At 44.6% G+C, this 18,560-nt stretch overlaps 2 protein-coding genes across 2 annotated transcripts; both read left to right on the plus strand.

Annotated features, from left to right (window-relative positions):
- The first annotated feature begins 957 nt into the window (after positions 1–957).
- On the plus strand, positions 958–6,747 carry crcp (calcitonin gene-related peptide-receptor component protein). The gene is made up of 6 exons (XM_072375335.1): positions 958–1,034; positions 2,003–2,039; positions 2,112–2,210; positions 4,502–4,596; positions 4,684–4,741; positions 5,999–6,747. The coding sequence occupies exons 1-6, from the start codon at positions 1,027–1,029 to the stop codon at positions 6,152–6,154; spliced, it is 453 nt and encodes a 150-aa protein (XP_072231436.1). The 5' UTR covers positions 958–1,026; the 3' UTR covers positions 6,155–6,747.
- Positions 6,748–8,397: 1,650 nt separating this feature from the next.
- Positions 8,398–18,532, plus strand: tpst1l (tyrosylprotein sulfotransferase 1, like). Its single transcript, XM_072375182.1, has 6 exons — positions 8,398–8,661; positions 10,947–11,617; positions 13,221–13,379; positions 13,482–13,735; positions 16,456–16,657; positions 18,073–18,532. Exons 2-6 carry the CDS (start codon positions 11,210–11,212, stop codon positions 18,106–18,108), a joined length of 1,059 nt encoding a protein of 352 aa, XP_072231283.1. The 5' UTR covers positions 8,398–8,661; positions 10,947–11,209; the 3' UTR covers positions 18,109–18,532.
- The last annotated feature ends 28 nt before the right edge of the window (positions 18,533–18,560 follow it).

The following is an 18,560-nucleotide window of genomic DNA, read 5'->3' on the forward strand; positions in this document are numbered from 1 at the left end:
ACATGGCCAAGTTTGAAGCCTGTAGCATGAAATGTGTAGGAGGAGTTCGATCAAATGCGAGGTGTGGAAACGGGGAAAAATGGCGCCAAAACCCATGTTCCACTCAAAATGGCCGACTTCCGGTGGACCTGGCGCCATGGTGTCAATATAAATGGGGATATTTTTATAAAGCTTCTTAAATGTTTTAATTGACTTAGTAACGTATTTATTGATTTCTTTCATTGTACTTTTGTTGTCTTTTTTTTTTACTTGCTTAATCTGTTGATCACTGGTTGTTTTTACATGGTTACATGAGAAAAAATGTCAATGGTGAAATAATTGTAATATTCAGTCTATGTTGAATAAAAAAATGCATGACTCCATCATTTGGATTTGGATTTATCTGCTTTTATGTTTACATTTATAAAGAATTCTACTCGTATATGTAATTATAACTGTATATAAAGTGAAAACACCAGCTTGAACAGAACTTTCTGTGGCACAGATTATCTCTATATTATGTCTTTAGATATGAGACAAACATGAAGTCACATCTGCCAAAAAGAATAACAACATGATCAGTGATGTTCACTGTTTTTTCAAGGCCAGGCTTGAGTTAATGTGACATCTGACAACAATATATTCATATGTAGCACAGTACATTTTTATATATGAGTATTTTGGACTCTCGGTTTGAGTGATTTGTTATCGAGCCGTAACTAAAAGAAGGTGATTTAGCTTCATCCATTCTACCTCAGTTCATCGAAGCATCCATTTTTCTGTTGGACTGAACACGAGGGGGAGCTGTTTTACCTGTCTAAAGCTAATCTTTCACATTTGTCATTTGGATCTATGTAACTTTCCACACCTTGCTGTTGTTGTGTTTTAACTCTGTTCTGCTGGGTCTAAAAACGCCAACAGATGCCACCACAAACGCTGCTGCGGTAGTTGGGGTTTGATTTTCCGCCGTCACTGGTGGCGGAACATTTGAGCCGCTGTACGGTTTCTACACGGACCCAGCGGAAACGGACCAAAGCACTTGGTGAAATGGAAGTGTAAGATTCTTCTGATAGATTTTCTCAATATTTTTTTTAAACTGTTAGATAAAGTATGTATTGTATAACTGTTTGTTGGAAATGAAGCTAAACGTCGTGAATAAAGGTGCAACAACCGCGTCGCTCTTAGCTTCCGGTTCATTTAGCGATTGAGACGCACGAGTGTAGCAACACAACCGGTCCGAGACACATTTTCAAGTCGTTCTGCGCGACAAAAGAGTTTTTCTTTTACAGAACTGATGTGAGAACAGAGATCAGTAACATTTAAATCAATACTCCCGGTATTTTCACTGATATTTGGTCATTTTTGTCTGGATCAGCGTCTGAGCGACTGTTTGTTGTCATATTTAAATAGTACTGAAATAATAATGTGAATTTCCCCACTGTGGGACAATAAAGGGGAATCTAATCTAATTTACTTTCTCTGTAGTTTACTAAAGTCAGGATTGTCCAAAACCACGTTAGAATAGATGTATTTGGAGCATTTTCCCTGTTAAACAACCAAACTAATCATAATCCACGCAGGTACTGACAGTGAAATCTGTTGCTTCATAATAAATTCTTATCAAATACACTCCAAAAAATGTGGCATTATTGATCACTTGTCTGGAACCAAAACAACCTCCATCCTCCGTAGGTTTCAGCTGCATCTGAACGTCTCAGACCTGAGCGAAGGCTGTTCTGTAATGGCAGGATTATTAGGCCATTATTTTGCTCATTAACCTCAGAGAAAATATGCATTTACTGAATTTAATGACCTATAGAATTATTAGAAAGCAATAAAAAAAACAAAGAGCATTGTTGTAACTGTTATTTAACCTCAGCGATTGTTTGACGTCAGAATTCCTGCAGTTATAACCTCAGTAAACATGGGAATCTATTTAAAAACGTGTCGATCCAGTGAGAAAAGCTTGGAGCAGCTCAGATTGTTTCAAACCTGTAAACCTAATTTGTTTTGTTCTTTTCAGGAAAAATGCAAACGCTGCAATGCTCAGTAACTATGAGGTAAGGCCTCAGGTGAAGTTCTTCTGCTTTTCAGTCGAAGGATCAGTTTGTAACACGGTTTGATTTTCTCAGGTCTTCAAACTCCTGACGGACCTGAAGGAGCAGAGGAAAGACAGCGGGAAGAGCAAACACAGCGCCGGGCAGCAGAACCTCAACACCATCATGTATGAGGTGGGCCTCCTCCTCCTTTTCTTCTTATTGACCTTGTCTAAACATTTCTGTATTTTATTTTATTTATTGATTACTCAGCTTACTTGATTAACCAGCTTCTCAGGTAAAAAGAGGTACATTAATGAGAGAACAAGTGCTCAGTTTAGGGAGGCCACAGCTATGTAATGGAAGCTGCTGCAAGAATCAGGAGCACCAAGCAAACAGAAAACACCTCAACGGTCAAAAACCAGAGAACAGAATGCAGGAAAACTGAGTGGAGGAAAACAAAGCTTCAGATTCACTCTGAGCTGTACAAACAAAGCCTGCGTAGTTCTAACAATGAGCTGTGCAAGGCCAGAGAGCTGAATTTATCTGAACTGATTAATAAGAATGCCAACAATTCTCCAGCTCTGTTTGCTGTGGTTGAAAAACTCATAAATCCTCCTAAACAGTCAAACCCAGACCTCCTCTCCACTGAGAAATGCAACGAATTTGCCAAAAAATCTAAATAATTAGACAAAACATTCAACTAATCTGTGTCTAAAACCTCGAATCTAACTAAACTAACTCTGATGTTATGTCACGATTTAATATGATTGATTTAAAAATCTTAGAGGAAACCAACAACTTGCACTCGGGACATAAAACCATCTGACTTTTTAAAAACTGTTTACTTCAGTAGAAAGTTATCTCCTACAGATAGTTAACAGCTCACTGGCATCAGGCATTTTTCCCAAGTCACTAAAGACAGCTGCCATTAAGCCACTCCTAAAGAAGAGAACTCTGTGATTAACAGCTACAGATCTGTCTCTAATCTCTCTTTTATATCCAAGATTATTCAGAAAGTTGTATTTAACCAGCTCAATAACTCTCAATCAGGCTTCTGATGTCATCACAGCACTGAAACAGCTCAAAGTGTTAAACGACATCAGGTTGAATACTGATTCTGGTTCTGTTTCAGTCCTGGTTCTGTTGGATCTCAGCGTCTGTAGATCACAGAATCCTGTTGCACAGGCTGGAAAACTGGGCTGGACTTTCTGGTCCTTAACCGGTTCAGGTCCTATTTAGAAGGCCGGAGTTATTTTCTTACAGTCGGCAGCTATGAATCTGAGCGAGAGGCCATGACTTGTGGAGTCCCCCAGGGGTCAATTCTTGGACCTCTTCTGTTTAACTTGTATATGCTCCCTTTGGGTCAGATATTGCAGAACTTTAACATCAATTATCAGTTATGCAGACGATACACAGCTTTATGTGTCTCTGTCACCAGACGACTGCAGCCCAGCAGACAAACTGTCAGTGTCTGGAGGAAATAAACTCCTGGATGAGAGAGAATTTTCTACAATTAAATAAAGACAAAACTGAGACAAAATTCTGTTTGGTAGCAAAGAGAAGAGGGTCAGCATTTGGTAAATATCTTGAGACTCGGGCCCTTAAAATCACTGACCAAGTTGGTAACCTTGGAGTGTTGATAGACTCAGATCTGACTTTCAGCAGCCACATCAAAGCTGTCACCAAGGCAGCTTTTTACCAACTCATAAACATTAACAGAATTAAAGGTTTTCTCTCCCAAAAAGACCAGGAGAAACTCATCTATGCATTCATCTCCAGTAGACTCCATTACTGTAATGGTCTTTTAACTGGACTTCCCAAAAAGAGCATTAAACATCTGCAGCTCATCCAGAACTCTGCTGCTGGAGTTTTAACCAGAACTCAGAGATCTGAACACATCCCACCAGTTTTAAAATCTTTACTCTGGCTTCCAGTCAGTCACAGAATAGATTTTAAAGCCTGCTGATGGTTTATAAATCCCAGAATCTGTGATATGTTCAGAGAATCTAAACCCAGCAGAGCTCTTAGATCCAAGGACTCAGGTCAGCTGGTCCAGTCCAGAGTCCAGACTGAACATGGAGAAGCAGCATTTAGCTGCTATGCTGCAAACAAGTGGAACAAACTGTCAGAGATAGGGTTAAACTTAGGTTAGATTAACCCTAACCCAGAGATTAAACTGTCACCAAATGGAGACATTTTTAAATCCAGGTCTTTTCTCATGTTCTATGCATGAAATCTGCAGGATATCTTTAACTTATCCAGACTGTTGCTTGTTTTAATTCATTTAAAGTGTTTAATTTCTTTCTATTCATATTCTTTTACATATTTTTAATGCTTTTCTGCTCCCTGCTGCAGTGTTTTTATTTTATATAAAGACTTTGAATTGTTCTGTACATGAAATGTGCCACAAATGAATTTGACTTTGACCCCCCCCCCCTGTAAAGTTTATTAAATCATGGCCACGCTGTGCATTCCCCCCCCAGACGCTGAAGTACCTGTCCAACACACCCTGCAGCAGGCAGAGCCCTGAGATTGTCAAACAGTTCATCACCACCATGATGCCTCACAAACTCACAAAGTCAGTCAAAAAGGAGCTTTTTCCCTGAGAATTAGAGTGTTTCAAACATCCAGCATCATAAACGCTTCCTTCCTTTTGTGTCACCAGGGCAGAGAAGCTGCAGCTGTTGAACCACCGACCGCAGACTGCAGTGGAAATTCAGCTCGTGAGTCGATTTCTTTCACTTTTCCTGGCTGAAATAGTTAGAGTTTGACACTAAGACGTTTTTAGTTCTAGTTGTTGACAGCAAACAGAGGAATATGTCAACTTTGGCTGAATTTGACTGACAGGTGACTTCATTACTTTGTTTATTCCACATCATACGTTTCCTACTGATGGAAATATTTTTTCTGCACTCTTGGATTTTAGGCTCCACAGAGAGTTTAAGGATTTTTTTTTTGTTTATCTGGGTTTTTCTGGACTTTTTCTGGCAGGTTTTCCTGGAATATCACTTTGTGCCATTGAATGTGAGTCAGTGCAGCCCTGGATCCAACAGAAAAAGAGGAAGCAGAAGTTAGCTTAGCTTATAGACGAGTAGGATTTAATCAAATTGACTGCATTCAGCCTCATAGACATGAAATAATGAAAGCATCAGTGAAATATTGTTGCTTTACTAAACTGGAGACGGCTTTTGGTCAGTAAAGGACTGAAATCTGCTGCAGAACCTCTGACTCTTCTGGGCTGATAAGTCAGAGCTGGTGTTGTTAATGCAGTTTTAGTCTGTTGCTGTTCATATGAGCTTTAATGTGTGTGAAAGATGTCTGCTGTATGTATTCATATGTTTAATATCTTTAATGTGTGTGAAAGAGTAGCAAGGTGGGGATAAAAGGAGGTTTAATAAACAGATTAAACTTAAATAGGATGCATTCAAACACCTTTTGGTGATAGTTTTTGAAGGCTATGGTTACAAAATCCATATTTGAATCCATATGTTTGTATATTCCTATAAAATCCATATATATGTATGTGAGATAATGTTTCGTTTAGCATTTTTTAAATTAAATATCAACAATAAGAAACAAAGGACATAAAAAAACTAATTCAAAAGTCTCCAATGAGACAGAAAAATGTGTAAAAAGCAAAGAACCTCAGGCTGATCTGGCCTCAGTTCGCCTTCATCAAACAGAACCCAGAACAGAACTCAGTGTATATTTACACACAAATGTCAGAGTTAATTCTTTTTATGGAAACAAATATAATAAGCAGATATTTAGAGGCAGATTTGGCATATAAAGTTTGAATTCAAACATTCAGATTTAGTAGAACTCCATCTGCCGTGAAAATGTGGTCAAAAGCTCCAGAAAAAATATTCCACAGACTTTAAGGTCAAGCAAGGCACCAGATGTTGTTTTTTTTAGAAAAATAAGTAAAATCAGTGATGATTTATCACAGAAGGCCTTTGTTCTTTTCATCCTGTGTTCAGATGGTCGAGGAAAGTGAGGAGCGGCTGTCGGAGGAACAGATCGGGGAGCTCATCCAGTCGGTAGCAGACGTCCTCCCAGGCGACCCGGAGCAGGAAAACGCTGCTGCAGCCGACGTAGAGATGGATGAAGCCGCTGAACACACTGGTCAGAACTGAGGAGAACTGCGGATAAAGCTAGAAATACGGTGGCTTCTGGCGTCTGAACGCAGCACAGCGAGCGCCTGGCCACCGGCAGAAAGATCTCATCATTACTGCTCATCCAGAGCCTGACTTCTGCTTTGAATTAGAAAGGTTTCTCTCAATGATTGAGTGCTGCAGGACATTTAAAATGAGGACTTCACATGTGTGCCCAGCTGTGAGAAACTGAAGGTGAATTAAATCTTCTAAAGTCTCATCTTCTCTCCTCATCTCGCAGCAGCTTATTTGAGGCTAAACCCACCTGTGTGATGCTGCTAAATGCTCCTTTAGTTCCATCTAAATGTTCCTATTTCTACTTTGTTTCATTGCATTCGTTCCCCTGAGGCTGAAGTTTTCTCAGCTGCTCTCCTGAAACCACTCAGACGTTAACCCAGAAGGCAGGCGGCAGACTTTGAGCACAAAGCCGTGACTCGGGATCGGCTCGTGTTCTTCTCGCTGCCGCAGAGGAAGGATGCACTTTGACTCGTATACCTTTCTGTCTTTGGTTTCCTGTTAGCATATCAGAGCGGTTTCCTGTGTTTTCGGAGCACCTTGCAGAGTCAGAATAGCTAGAATAGACTCGTCCACCCAGGAGGCTGAAACCTCCTGTTAATAATCCTGCAGAAAACTGTCAAATTACCCCCAAAGTTTGTTGTTTTTCAGGCGCAGTCGAGTGATTCGGACAGAAGAATCTCAACATTCTTCCCGAACCTTGAAAAGTCAACCAGAGTAAGCTTCAGTGCTGTAATCGGTTATAAGTGGATAAGTGGTTCTGCTCACTGAGCATATGTGTGTTTCTCCTGATGCTCGCAGCGCTAAAACTTTTAAACGCTCTCTAAGATGGGCTGCAGACTCTCAGCATCTACACTGTATTTGTCTTTCTGAATCTGATTCTACTTCAGGGTTTGAGCTTTCACGTGTGCTGAGAAAAGGAAATGAACAGCCTTTGTGACCCTGAAAAGCCGGGCCTCACTAAGCCTTAATCCTGTTTCATAGCACAGGGTCAGAAAGCTCAACATGTCACAGAGTTTAATGCAAAGGACCTGGGATACGCCTCCAAAAGACTTCAGCATTTAAGAAACAGGATACAACTAAAGCATCTCACCAAATACTTTGATAAAAACCAGATTTAAAAAGAAAAGGGTTTGTTTTTCTTGTCTGTTTCACTGAAACAGAAACTGAAAATCTGCCTGAAAATGTCACAAAATCAGCAGCTTGTCAGACGTCTCAAAAGCAGAAGATACCGTTGCAGCATCAGCAAACTGTTCAGATGGCGTAAACTGGCTTGAACAAGGTCAATAGATGCCCTGCTGCGGATTTTTCTCCCAGCAGCCCTTCTGGGTGGAGACTGCAGCCACAAAAAGACAGAAAATAACCGCAGTAATGCAAAATAACATGCAGAACCTCATGAATAAACATCAAAATGACCACAGTTTATTTGATATGTACAAAAAGGCACACAATGAGCAGAACAAAATGTGAAACATCTTTAAAAACCACAGACAAAGACCATTGAGAAATGCCACAAAACCATCAAACCTGTAGAAAATCTACAGAGAAGCAAAGAAACATAAAGAAAGACGACAGAAACACCAGAAAACAAGGATGAAAAGATGCAAAAAGACGTAAACGTTCTATCTGTCACTCTAAATAAAAAACAGATGAAAGTAACACATTTGATTACCACTCTCTTTTATCATTATATGAGTTATATAGCAGATATGAATAAATATGACACTTTGAATCGACAGGAACAAAAAAAACACATTTATTTATAGTTGCTTCCTCGTAGCATATGAACTTACCTAATTAATTATCCATGTGTCGCTTATTCAGAGGCATTTCAGAGGTGAGTTGGTGTTTTAGGGCGTTTTGACAGGAATACTTGTGTAAATTTTGGTCAAACTTGGCCTCCAGCTGTCATAAAGATTCTTGTAGCTCTCACAGAGCAAAGCAAAGTCTGTTGCTAATGAAAAGATGGGTAAATTAAGTGAGGCGGCTTTAACCTCCACTAAACCCCACGCTGTGATTTAATTTCCCCGGTGGGCTTTTACTGAGAGCATACCAATCGATGTGGTAAAGTAATTTCAGCCCCGAGTTACGGGGGGGAGCCTTTCACCGTGGCGGAATAGCCCTTTAATATTCCCACCAATAGGAAGCGACCAGGCCGATATTGGTGCGGCTGCCGACCAATCAGCGGCCAGCTTTCCCTGTTCGTGTCTGGCTTGTGTGTTTTTTTCCTCCGCGGTGGAAACCGTCCACTACTCGGTCCAAAGTTGCGCTGAAAGCGGCACAGAAACGTTGTGTAATTGCGTGGTTTTGGATTTGCAACATGTTATGGACATCACGGCCGTGAAACCTCCGACTACAGAGGGGGGGAGAAGAAACTGTGCGTGTATGAGGCCAGAGGAGCTGCGCGCTTCAGCCTCTTGGATCGAGGATCTTGCGTGTTTTTTCTTCGCATTTCGGCAGTTTCACGGACGCTGGTGAGTGGACACCCTTTTTTTTTGGGAGGAGGGGGGGTTAAAATGTGCAAGTTACAAGGCTGTTCGCTGATTCCACGGAATGCGTGCTCGTGTGCCACGTTAAATGTGCGCGCGGCGCGGAGGGCAGCTGCTCCTGTCACGGTGTTCGCCAGCAGGTCGTTCACCTGGCGGCTGCGTTTTCCACGCAGCGTCAGCCAGGCCAGATGTGCGTGCGTGCCTGGCGGGCCCGCGCCCTGCAGCCAGACGTTAATCTCATTTCCACAAGCAATGTTGACCGGGTGTCATACACCTCCGCGCGCGCACAGCTGGACCGCAACGAGCGGGTGCTTTTGAAGAGGCTGCAGCGTGAATTTTACATATTTTTTTGTTTTTGGGGGGGGAGCAAGAACAGCTCGTGCGGCAGAAAACGAAAACAAGCGGCGGTACGTGAGCGCGTGACGGGCAGGGGACCGTTGAGCAGGAGGAAAGTGTCCGTGCTCGCGCACATTCAGGTGAAATGAGCTGTTTTCTGCCCCCTAAAGAAGGCTAGCATGCAGCAGGAAATAAAAGCAGTAGTTCAGGGGCCAGAATCCGCCGGCAGCCATCTCAGCGATCACAGGTCACCATTTCCTCCTTCTTCCAAACTTGTTTGTTGGGCTTTCAGCGCTGAGCTCTGTGGCCTTTCCAAGGCCACTTTGCGGATTTATCTGAGAGGGCAACTAGTGCCGATGAGTGAGATGATGACACTCTGATGGCGGCTTATCTGAATTTATAAATTGGTTAAGAGAACGATTTTTAAAAAATGGAAAATACGCCTTCTTATCTGCCCGATCCAGCAGCTTTAATCTGCTGGGGTGGGGGCAAATTCCTGGTGGCTTAATCTAATCTGCAGCAGAGTGGGTTGTTTGAGAAGCCCGGGGACATGGCTTCAGGCAGCAGGCCCCGACATTTCCAGCTGTTTTCTCGTTTTGCTCTAAAAAACAGAGGCTTTCCAGGCGGGCTACTCCTGCTCTGCTCCCCACATGGCGCCCAGATGTTGGGGCGCCCAGATGTTGGGGCTCAGTATCCAGAGCAGGAAAGAAAAAAATGGAGGCCGATTTCAGACTGAAAAAAGCTTAATTTTTTTATTTTGTAGCTTCCAAATGAATCCGACTAACTGCTTTAATCAGGAAATGTTCATAAATCATCTCTTCTGATGGCATCACTGATTTATTTCTGTCTTTTACAAACGTTTGTGTGCAAGTGTCCTGGCTGAAAAGAGGAAGTAGATCAGTCTGCCACTGATGGAACTGAGAAATGGGGAAGTTGGTCAGTAGTAACACGAGCTTCACCAGATTCTGCAGTGTTTCAGGAAGCCGTCAGAGAGAATAAAATCAGTGTAATCGGTAGAACTGTAAAACACCTGAATTCGACTGTAAAACTCCTGAATTCGACTGTAAAACCCATGAATCCGACTGTAAAACTCCTGAATTCGACTGCAAAACTCCTGAATTCGACTGTAAAACCCATGAATCCGACTGTAAAACTCCTGAATTTGACTGTAAAACCCATGAATCCGACTGTAAAACTCCTGAATCCGACTGTAGAACTCCTGAAATCGACTGTAAAACTCCTGAATTCGACTGTAAAACCCATGAATCCGACTGTAAAACTCCTGAAATCGACTGTAAAACTCCTGAATCCGGCTGGAAAGATGGCAGAGAAGCAGCGCCAAATGGAGGCCGATTTCAGACTGAAAAAAGCTTAATTTTTTTATTTTGTAGCTTCCAAATGAATCCGACTAACTGCTTTAATCAGGAAATGTTCATAAATCATCTCTTCTGATGGCATCACTGATTTATTTCTGTCTTTTACAAACGTTTGTGTGCGAGTGTCCTGGCTGAAAAGAGGAAGTAGATCAGTCTGCCACTGATGGAACTGAGAAATGGGGAAGTTGGTCAGTAGTAACACGAGCTTCACCAGATTCTGCAGTGTTTCAGTGTGGCGGAAGCCGTCAGAGAGAATAAAAACAGTGTAATCGGTAGCTTCAGAGGTGTGTGTGTGGCCTGCCGCAGTGAACTTTGATATGGCTCAGCAGAAAGCAGCTCCCCAGAGGAGAGGCGCTAAATGGCTGCTTTGTCAACTAAAGCTGGATGCATTTCAGCCCCTGTGGAAGTGTGTGAAAGTGTTCTTGGCTCACCGGTCAGGAGCTGAGGTTTGGACTCTTTATCGGAGCTGCAGAGTAGCGTCATTTGGGCCTTGCGTTCCTCAGAAAGTTGTGAAGAAACCGGAGGCAGTCTTTATTCTGGCATCTCCTCATCTTTCAGGTTGGAACCATGGGGAAGGCGTGCTGCTGCTTACGGGGCTTGACGGGCCTGAGTCCTGCTCTCCTACAACGAGGCACAGGAGCTGCAGAGGAGTGAGGAGTCGTCCCAGTCCACATCTTCTTCAGCATCAGAACCAGAACCGGTCGGGTTCCACCTGAACTTAACTGACATTTCAGACGAGTCGCACCTGATTCCAGGCACCGGCCTCAGCTGCCGCTGAGTTTTATTTGACGTCCTTTTGAGCCCAAACACACCCAGCTGTGATGAGAAGTTCCAGAACGAACCTGCTGCTGGGCTGCGTGCTCCTCTGCTCCGCCTCCCTGCTCTACTTGGGCATGAGCGGGATCGACTGCCCCCCCAAAAGCCACCGCTACCGCTGGATGGAGCTCAACCTGGGCTCGGGCAACCAGAGCCTGTCCCTGACTGAGCACTTCCCCGAAGACACGCCCATCATCTTCATCGGCGGCTTTCCCAGGAGCGGCACCACTCTGATGCGGGTCATGCTGGACGCCCACAACGCCGTGCGCTGCGGAGAGGAGACTCGGGTCATTCCTCGCCTCTTGGCCATGAGGGCGACGTGGAGCCGCTCGGTTAAGGAGCGAATACGATTGGACGAGGCTGGCGTCACAGACCAGGTGTTGGACTCAGCCGTGAGAGCGTTCCTGTTGGAGGTACGTTGACCGGGGCAGTGTGCTCTGGAACACTATCAGACTCCTGAATCCGACTGTAAAACCCATGAATCCGACTGTAAAACCCATGAATCCGACTGTAAAACCCATGAATCCGACTGTAAAACCCATGAATCCGACTGTAAAACTCCTGAATTCGACTGTAAAACCCATGAATCCGACTGTAAAACCCATGAATCCGACTGTAAAACTCCTGAATCCGACTGTAAAACTCATGAATCCGACTGTAAAACCCATGAATCCGATTGTAATACCCATGAATCCGACTGTAAAACCCATGAATCCGACTGTAAAACTCCTGAATACGACTGTAAAACCCACGAATACGACTGTAAAACCCACGAGTCCGACTGTAAAACCCACGAGTCCGACTGTAAAACCCACGAGTCCGACTGTAAAACTCCTGAATCCGACTGTAAAACTCCTGAATTCGACTGTAAAACCCATGAATTCGACTGTAAAACTCCTGAATTCGACTGTAAAACTCCTGAATTCGACTGTAAAACCCATGAATCCGACTGTAAAACTCCTGAATCCGACTGTAAAACTCCTGAATCCGACTGTAAAACCCATGAATCCGACTGTAAAACTCCTGAATCCGACTGTAAAACTCCTGAATCCGACTGTAAAACTCCTGAATCCGACTGTAAAACCCATGAATCCGACTGTAAAACTCCTGAATCCGACTGTAAAACTCCTGAATCCGACTGTAAAACTCCTGAATTCGACTGTAAAACTCATGAATCCGACTGTAAAACTCATGAATCCGACTGTAAAACTCCTGAATCCGACTGTAAAACTCCTGAATTCGACTGTAAAACTCCTGAATCCGACTGTAAAACTCATGAATCCGACTGTAAAACTCCTGAATCCGACTGTAAAACTCCTGAATTCGACTGTAAAACTCCTGAATGCGACTGTAAAACCCATGAATGCGACTGTAAAACCCATGAATGCGACTGTAAAACCCCTGAATCCGACTGTAAAACTCCTAAATCCGACTGTTAAACCCATGAATTCGACTGTAAAACTCCTGAATCCGACTGTAAAACCCATGAATCCGACTGTAAAACCCATGAATCCGACTGTAAAACCCATTAATCCGACTGTAAAACTCCTGAATCCGACTGTAAAACCCATGAATACGACTGTAAAACCCATGAATCCGACTGTAAAACCCCTGAATCCGACTGTAAAACTCCTGAATTCGACTGTAAAACTCCTGAATCCGACTGTAAAACTCCTGAATCCGACTGTAAAACCCATGAATCCGACTGTAAAACTCCTGAATCCGACTGTAAAACTCATGGGACATGCTTTTGTTACGTAGCAGAAGTATGAGCAACATGCAAAGCAGCAAAAGTGCTTGTGGGGAATTTTGAGGAAGCATAAACTACGTAAATGATTAGAGAAGCTGCAGTGTGAGGCTTTGAAGAAACCAAATCACTCATTTATCTATCAAACTGCACCTGTCAGGTTTCCATTTCCTGTTCTGCCTCAGGGAAAAGCCAGAGTTATGCTTTCTTTCTGCCTGTTCTGCACCCACAGTTCCTTCCTTCATGCTCCGTCTCTAACTGTGTTCCAGGTGATCGTTGGCCACGGGGAACCTGCGCCTCGCCTCTGCAACAAGGACCCATTTGCCCTGAAGTCTCTGTCGTATTTGGCGCGCATCTTCCCGAAAGCTAAATTTGTGCTGATGCTGCGAGACGGACGGGCCACCGTGCACTCCATGATATCACGCAAGGTGAGCTCGTTGTTCATTGGTAACCATTTCCTTTCTCACTGGCTCATACTTCCCAGCAGGCAGGGTAAAGCAGACATCCTCTGACTCCGCCTCCTTTCACAGGTGACCATCTCAGGGTTCGACCTGACCAGCTACAGGGACTGCCTGACCAAGTGGAGCAGTGCGCTGGAGACCATGTTCAGCCAGTGCCAGGCGGCCGGGGATGCCAGATGCCTGCCCGTGCACTACGAGCGGCTTGTTCTCCACCCAGAGCAGGAAATGAGGAAGTTGCTTAATTTCCTGGAGCTGCAGTGGGACTCGGCGGTGTTGCACCATGAGGAGCTCATTGGAAAGGCTGGTGGTGTGTCGCTGTCTAAGTGAGTTTTTTCAGATTTTCTGGTAACTTCAGTTCAGTCAAAGGTTTCCTTTGAATCCTTTAGCTTTTTTTGCTTTAGCGTCCTACCTTGAACCCAGGCGTCCGACTCTGTCAGAGGGGACAGAGTAGAGATAGGGTGCAGGCATAGAAGGAAGTGCAGAAAGATAAAGTGCAAAGATAGAGGGGGGAGGGAAGTACAAGGTAAGTGCTGGGATAGGAGATGCTCTCTGAAGAGCTGGGTTTTCAGGAGCTTCCTGAAGATAGACAGGGACGCCCCTGTTCTGGTAGCGCTCGGTAGGTCATTCCACCATCGTGGGACGACACATGAACAGAGTTTGGATTGTCTTAGGCGTGGTGTAGGAGCTGCTAGACGACAATCCTGGGACCAACGGAGGGACCCAGTTGGGACAGAAGCCTTTGCAGGAGCATTCAAGTAGATGGAGCCGTTCCATTAAGCTCTTTGTAGCTAACATCAGGGACTTGGATCTGATGCGGGCGGCTAAGGGCAGCCAGAGGAGCTCAATGAACAGAGGGGGGACGTGTTCTTTTAGGCTGATCCAAGACCAGACGCACCGCCGCGTTCTGGACCATCTGCAGAGGTTTCACAGGCTGGGAGACCAGTTAGGAAACCAGTTAGGAAACCAGTTAGGAAACCAGTTAGGAGACCAGTTAGGAGACCAGTTAGGAGACCAGTTAGGAAACCAGTTAGGAAACCAGTTAGGAAACCAGTTAGGAGACCAGTTAGGAGACCAGTTAGGAAACCAGTTAGGAAACCAGTTAGGAGACCAGTTAGGAAACCAGTTAGGAAACCAGTTAGGAAACCAGTTAGGAGACCAGTTAGGAGACCAGTTAGGAAACCAGTTAGGAAACCAGTTAGGAGACCAGTTAGGAGACCAGTTAGGAGACCAGTTAGGAGACCAGTTAGGAAACCAGTTAGGAGACCAGTTAGGAAACCAGTTAGGAGAGCAATTAGGAGACCAGTTAGGAAACCAGTTAGGAGACCAGTTAGGAGACCAGTTAGGAGAGCAGTTAGGAGAGCAGTTAGGAAACCAGTTAGGAAACCAGTTAGGAGAGCAGTTAGGAGAGCAGTTAGGAGAGCGTTGCAGTAGTGAAGGTGGGAGATGACCATGGCCTGCACCAGGAGCTGGGGGGCATGTTGGATCAGGTATGGTCTGATCTTTCTTATGTTTATTAATGCAAAGAACGAGTAACCGAGGTAACGTGATCTTTGAAGGTTAGTTGGTCATCAATCATGACACCCAAGTTTCTAGCTATCTTTGATGGAGCAAGAGATTCAGTTTGGATGCAGATGCTGTGGTGTACGGTTGGTTTGGCTGGGAAGACCAGCAGTTCAGTTTTTGGGAGGTTAAGTTGGAGGTGATGGGCTTTCATCCATGTTGATATGTCAGAGAGACAGTCTGAGATTCAGGCTGAGATCGTGTGGTCGTCAGGTGGGAATGACAGATAGAGCTGGGTATCATCAGCATAACATTGGTGTGAGAAGCCATGTGATCGGATGATCTGTCCCAGTGAGTTGGTGCATATGGCAAAGAGAAGAGGTCCCAGTACTGAACCTTGGGGGACCCCTGTGGCCATCAGGGGGATGCTGGTGGTCTTCCACTGGTCATTATAAAGGATGTTTCCACAAATCATTCTGTGATGTTTAACTCAGTCGTGCACAGTAGGGACCCAGAGGCAATGAAACAGGCTTTATTCTGCTTATTTCAGCCCCACCTGCCAACTTTGAGCTTTTACATATTTGTTCAGGCTGCAGAAGGGTGTTTTTCTCACCTCCCTGCTGCCATTACCGTCTTATTCTGTCAGAGTCTGCTACGCACAGCACTATGTGGGCCATTTAAAACTGCACGGACTGGCCTGAAATAAAAGCTGCTTTTACTCCATCGGGCCATGGGACCGGCGTGGCCCACAGTTGTTGTTTCCGCTCTCATGTCAGACGCTTTGATGTCGGTGAGAAAGAAGCTCTCCGAGTCTCTGAGGCTGGCTTTATTTTTAGGATGGGTGCATAAACAGGGCTGTGGCCAGAACCAGACTCAAAACCCGCCGTGTTTATTCTCCGATTAATTAGCATTCAGCACAGGCTGCGAAGCAGGTTTTCAGCACAATAACAGCCACGTTCTTGAGCTGACTGAGTCGCCTCTAAAGCAGCCAAAGCTTTCAAGGTCAAGCAAAGCTTCCAGGCCTCTTTATTCTCGTTGCTCGGCTTGTTTCTGGTGATTTAGGTGAAGCGTCGCTTGGCAGGGCAGAGGCTCGGGATTAGGTGGGAGTCTGGCCTCGGCACACTGCTTAACCCTGTGTTTGTGGAGGAATTTGGCCCGATTCTGAGCGAATTAACACCTTATTTTGATTAGTTATGCAGCATCTGGTGCAGCATTAGTCATGCAGATGTTTTGTAACCCTTTCAGAAATGTGCTTCTGGGTTTTTTTTCTTTTTTAAGGCGATTAAAAATGCTTAAATAACAGAAAAAAGGTCATTTCAGTGTTTAGTTTCATTCCTAAAGATACGATCTGATATAGTATTCTCTGTATTTGTGTAAATTGGCTGAAAACATGCTTTAAAGGACAGTTCCGTCTGTTTGTGTCTCACACATCAAAGGGAAATGCTCCGAACGCATCTTTTTTGCCACGTCTTTCCTCAGCTGGTGACATATTCCAGCATCTTGGTCACATGCACACCATGATCCGAGTGCTTGTCTCTTTCAGGGTGGAGCGCTCCACAGACCAGGTGATGAAGCCCGTGAACACAGAAGCCCTGTCCAAGTGGGTGGGGCACATCCCCTCTGATGTGATCAGCGACATGGCCGAAATCGCCCCCATGCTCGCCCGGCTTGGCTACGATCCGCACGCCAACCCTCCCGACTACACCAAAGCAGAGCCCCTGGTGTTTCCTCACAACCACTCGCAGGTGAAGAACCACCCGATTTTAGCAGAAAATGTTCTGTTTTCACATCATTTATCTGTTGCATTCTTTCTTTGTCCAACATTTGACCCGTTTGTGGTTTTTTTTTGCCACATTCCATCCATTTATCGCTGTGAACGAACATTTCCCAAATCCTTAAACGAATAAACATCTTCACATTGGCTTAAAACGGGTTTAATAAGACACAGAAGAGCTCAAACTCGACAGGTTTAGGGGAACCAGTGAGGACAGGAAGTCTAAAAATGTGTTATTAGTGACAGTTCTTTGGTCGTCTCAGGGCAGCTGCTGTCACTCTGCTGTAAAGTCACCGCAGCATTAATTATGGGTGGGTCCACACGGCTTTTAAAAGTAGGGGAGGGGCGATATGGCAAAAATATCATATCACGGTTTTTCTAAAATAAAATCACGATTTCGATTTTATCACGATCTTAAATTGAAAAGTGAAAAACAGACGGTGTTGCAGAAGTAATTTTCGGCTGGGCAGCTCGTACCGCGGCTCAACTACTGGAAGCAGGTTTTCGAACCTTTTCTACCGTCTTGAACGTTACCGATACTTTGCAAGATAAAAGCTAACTGCTTCTGTTACGTCTTTCCATCGCTTGCTTGACTTGTCATACGGAGAGTCTTTGTCAAATGCCTGAGTTAATGTTGTCCGTTTTGGTCTTAGCTAGCTGCTGCCTACGCTAGCTGCTGCTTACGCTAGCTGCTACTTACGCTAGCTGCTGCCTACGCTATCTGCCGCCTACGCTATCTGCCGCCTACGCTAGCTGCCGCCTACGCTAGCTGCCGCTTACGCTAGCTGCCGCTTACGCTAGCTGCCGCTTACGCTAGCTGCTGCCTACGCTAGCCACTGCCTCCCCTGCGGTGCCGGTGCCGCCGGGCCCCTCGCTGTTTGGCTCTCAGCATACTGTTTGGATGCTTCCTCTTCAAGTGATGGTACAAGTTTCGTCCTGTTGCCACCCGACATGCGAACAGTTTCTGTTCAAACTTACATTTGTTTGCGCTTGATCAGTTGTGGAAAATCCACAACTGAAAGCGCGTCACTGGCCGTAATTCGCTGTGATTGGTCGGTCAGGTTGATGATGTAATGCATCAGCATAGAACTGCAATTTATAGAATGTGCCCGAGACGATCCACGATCTGCAGTTTGACAGATCGTTACGGATCGTCTTCACGTTGCAATCCTTCACGATTTAATATCGTCATGTCGTCCAGCCCTAATTTAAAGGCCAAAATGTCTCTGCAGAGGTTCTGAGTGCAGTCACAGACTCCTGAACACGGCTTTAAATCCAGCCTCAGTCGGAAAACGCAGCGGTTCAGACGTCCTCCCTGCAGTTCCAGATGAATCGCAGCCTTCTGGTTTAATCTAATCTCAGGTCTAACCTCTCGTTCCTCCTCAGAGAGTGAAGGCAGCAGACACTCCTCACCCCAGTTAGACGGCTGTGCTGCTCATCTTCATCACGGACTTCCAGCTCAGCAGGAACTGGACCTCACAGGACAGACTTTAGTATTCCCCGTGTGTTTTAAAGTTGTTCACAGGACTTGTGTTTGAATGGCGGACTCATCCAGTGGTTTGCATCTCAGCTCTGCGGTGGACGGCCTGCTCAGGGAGGCTCGCTGCTTCTCATCGGACTCCTGAAAGTGTTGCATCATGTCTGTAACTTGTTAACAGCTTCATCACAATGTGAATGTGTCTTAAGACAAATTCTCTCGCTGAGAGTTCAGTGCTCATGAGGCATAATGACTGTATATTTTTGAAGATGTATGTTTATTTTCCTAATAAATTATTTTGGTGTTGACCATCATTGAGGATTTTTAATTTTTTTTTGTTGAATATCAATAAAAAGAGCTGAAATTTCACCTTATTTGATGCAGTGTACATATTTTA

This window comes from Leuresthes tenuis, unplaced genomic scaffold (genome assembly GCF_036924035.1).
Source record: "Leuresthes tenuis unplaced genomic scaffold, fLeuTen1.0.hap1 SCAF_21, whole genome shotgun sequence".
Lineage (NCBI taxonomy): Eukaryota > Metazoa > Chordata > Actinopteri > Atheriniformes > Atherinopsidae > Leuresthes > Leuresthes tenuis.

Bases quoted from the DNA above. Each gene is read 5' to 3' on its own strand.
- tpst1l (XM_072375182.1), top strand. From the start codon at position 11,210: ATGAGAAGTTCCAGAACGAACCTGCTGCTGGGCTGCGTGCTCCTCTGC. The intron at 13,736-16,455 runs GTGAGTTTTTTC...TGTCTCTTTCAG, and splicing joins GGTGGTGTGTCGCTGTCTAA to GGTGGAGCGCTCCACAGACC. The intron at 16,658-18,072 runs GTGAAGAACCAC...GTTCCTCCTCAG, and splicing joins TTCCTCACAACCACTCGCAG to AGAGTGAAGGCAGCAGACAC.
- crcp (XM_072375335.1), top strand. The intron at 4,597-4,683 runs GTCAGTCAAAAA...TTGTGTCACCAG, and splicing joins ATGCCTCACAAACTCACAAA to GGCAGAGAAGCTGCAGCTGT. The intron at 4,742-5,998 runs GTGAGTCGATTT...TCCTGTGTTCAG, and splicing joins CTGCAGTGGAAATTCAGCTC to ATGGTCGAGGAAAGTGAGGA.